Below are 2500 nucleotides of genomic sequence, written 5' to 3' on the forward strand. Positions count from 1 at the left end.
ATCTACATCAATTCACGGTGCTGTAATTAACACAAGGATTCAACGTCCCTGATGAAATCACTGGTTTACATTATTCAAACTCAATATTCATAACTCAAACCAAATGAATGTGTGTGAGATTATGTGCAAAATAAATCAGCGTTTATTTTTTTTGGTGAAGTGCCCCCTTTGAAAGGTTACCAGAAGGCCCACACTCTCTGTATTTAGGCCGAGCAATATGGGGATAATAATGACCTGTCAAAGATGGCTCCCACTCCCGCACTGTGGGCGCTGTTGCGATGGACATGTAACCCGGTGGCCAGAAGAATCCCGTCTTTCACCGCTATCGAACGGTGCGAAAACGACGCAATAAGGAGCTCATTCCAACCTGTGAGAGAGAGAGAGAGAGAGAGAGAGAGAGAGAGAGGGGAAGAAAGGGAGAGAGCGAGAGAGGGGAAGAGAGAGAGAGGGGAAGGGAGAGGAGGAGAGCAGGAAGAGGAAATTAAAATCCTAGCGTACAAGTTCACACAGTGCTAAACAACTCGAGCAAAAACGAAACTGACAACAAAAGGGGAATTCCAATGAATCAATTAAGCGCTGCACGGTAGAAAAGCAGGCTGCTCCCTCAAGCACAGGCATCGGGGTTATTAGCAAGACATCTGAAACATGCTTCCCGGCGAGACAAGCGTGTAAAAGGGGGAGGGGGGGGTGAACTGTGCCTGCCACCGCAATGAAGACGACACACTTGACGTGCCCAAAGCGAGGTCCTGACACACAGTGGAACGCCCGGGACACAAGACGCCGCCTTCTTCTGAGTGACAGGCGGGGCTCCTTTAACTGTTCTGCCTAGCAACACGCCCCTCTTTTCCCCAGAGTTGGTAGTTGGGTACGGCGGCGGAGAGAGAGGAGGGATGCTTTCATCTGTTAGACAGCAGAACTAAAGCGGTTATTTATAGAAAACCTGAGCGCTGAGAAGAAGAGAGAGGAGGCTCTTCACAATGTCTCTCTCTCTGTATCTGTGAAGGCTCTCCATCACTATGGGTACGCAGCACGCATGGGACTGAGTTGTTTTTCCATTGTTGTCGTCGTCGAGGATAAGGAGGATGGGTTTGCGTAAGCAGCATTTCTCCTTGAGGTGATTTGAAAATGTAATGCTGTTATTGAATGCGACAGATGGGCAACAAGGGCGATGTGTATAGACCCCCCCCAAAAGACCATTGTGATTGTACATGTGCACTCTGTACTATCTGTTGCTGGCTCTGTGGTCCTTCAGCTAAAGCACTTAACACACACAATGACACATAAGACACACACAATGACACATAAGACACACACAATGACACATAAGACACACACAATGACACATAAGACACACACACACAGACAGACAGACACACACACGCTGTCCCAATCTGACCTTGGGACGGACATCGTCTTAGGCTTTTGTTTAATCTGCTGGCAAATCTGATTTTATTTCTCAAATCAGATCTTTGATAATAAGGCCGACTGTCCGCACTGGTCGGTGTGGTGGGATTTGTGTGCCCGACCTACAGTATCTGCGTGGGTTGCTGTGTGGCAACGACATAGGCGTCAGTAACCACATGCGCTCTGGTGGTGCGGCTTTCCAACCTGGAAGCAGGAGAAATGTACAGAAGCCTCCTCCCCCACTCTGTTCTTCTCCATGTGTTGTCCTCCATGTTGTCCTCCATGTTGTCCTCCATGTTGTCCTCCATGTCCGTACCGCTCTGTTCTTCTCCATGTTGTCCTCCATGTTGTCCTCCATGTTGTCCTCCATGTTGTCCTCCATGTTGTCCTCCATGTCCGTACCGCTCTGCTGTCCTCCATGTTGTCCTCCATGTTGTCCTCCATGTCCGTACCGCTCTGCTGTCCTCCATGTTGTCCTCCATGTTGTCCTCCATGTTGTCCTCCATGTTGTCCTCCATGTTGTCCTCCATGTCCGTACCGCTCTGCTGTCCTCCATGTTGTCCTCCATGTTGTCCTCCATGTTGTCCTCCATGTTGTCCTCCATGTTGTCCTCCATGTTGTCCTCCATGTCCGTACCGCTCTGTTGTCCTCCATGTTGTCCTCCATGCTGTCCTCCATGTTGTCCTCCATGTTGTCCTCCATGTTGTCCTCCATGTTGTCCTCCATGTTGTCCTCCATGTTGTCCTCCATGTTGTCCTCCATGTTGTCCTCCATGTTGTCCTCCATGTTGTCCTCCATGTTGTCCTCCATGTTGTCCTCCATGTTGTCCTCCATGTTGTCCTCCATGTTGTCCTCCATGTTGTCCTCCATGTTCGTGCCGCTCTGCTGCTCAGCTGTACTTCCGTCGTTCTGGATTTTACGTCTTCGTTCGTTGTGTGTTCGCGTTGTGAGGAGACGGAAAAGACACTTTGAAATCTGATCTGAGCGGCCAGAGCATCCGGACTGAGATGCATCTGTAGAGAAATATCGCTTTTCAAACCACCTGGTTTGGATCAGATTAGCAAAAAAAAATCCATGTGTTTTTTCTTGATGTCCA

The 2500-nt window shown here is 49.1% G+C and overlaps 1 protein-coding gene across 1 annotated transcript in view; it reads right to left on the bottom strand.

Annotated features, from left to right (window-relative positions):
- Positions 1-234: 234 nt before the first annotated feature.
- LOC311248540 (retinoic acid receptor RXR-alpha-A-like) overlaps positions 235-2500 on the bottom strand; it is a gene marked incomplete at both ends in the record, with an annotated part of 28794 nt that continues 26528 nt past the window's right edge. Inside the window, one exon of the mRNA XM_084339405.1 lies at positions 235-367. Within this exon, the coding sequence (XP_084195531.1) occupies positions 235-367 (133 nt within the window). The remainder of the gene's footprint in view (positions 368-2500) is intronic.

This window comes from Notolepis coatsorum, assembly GCF_963971535.1.
Source record: "Notolepis coatsorum genome assembly, contig: SCAFFOLD_2121, whole genome shotgun sequence".
Taxonomy (NCBI): Eukaryota; Metazoa; Chordata; class Actinopteri; order Aulopiformes; family Paralepididae; genus Notolepis; species Notolepis coatsorum.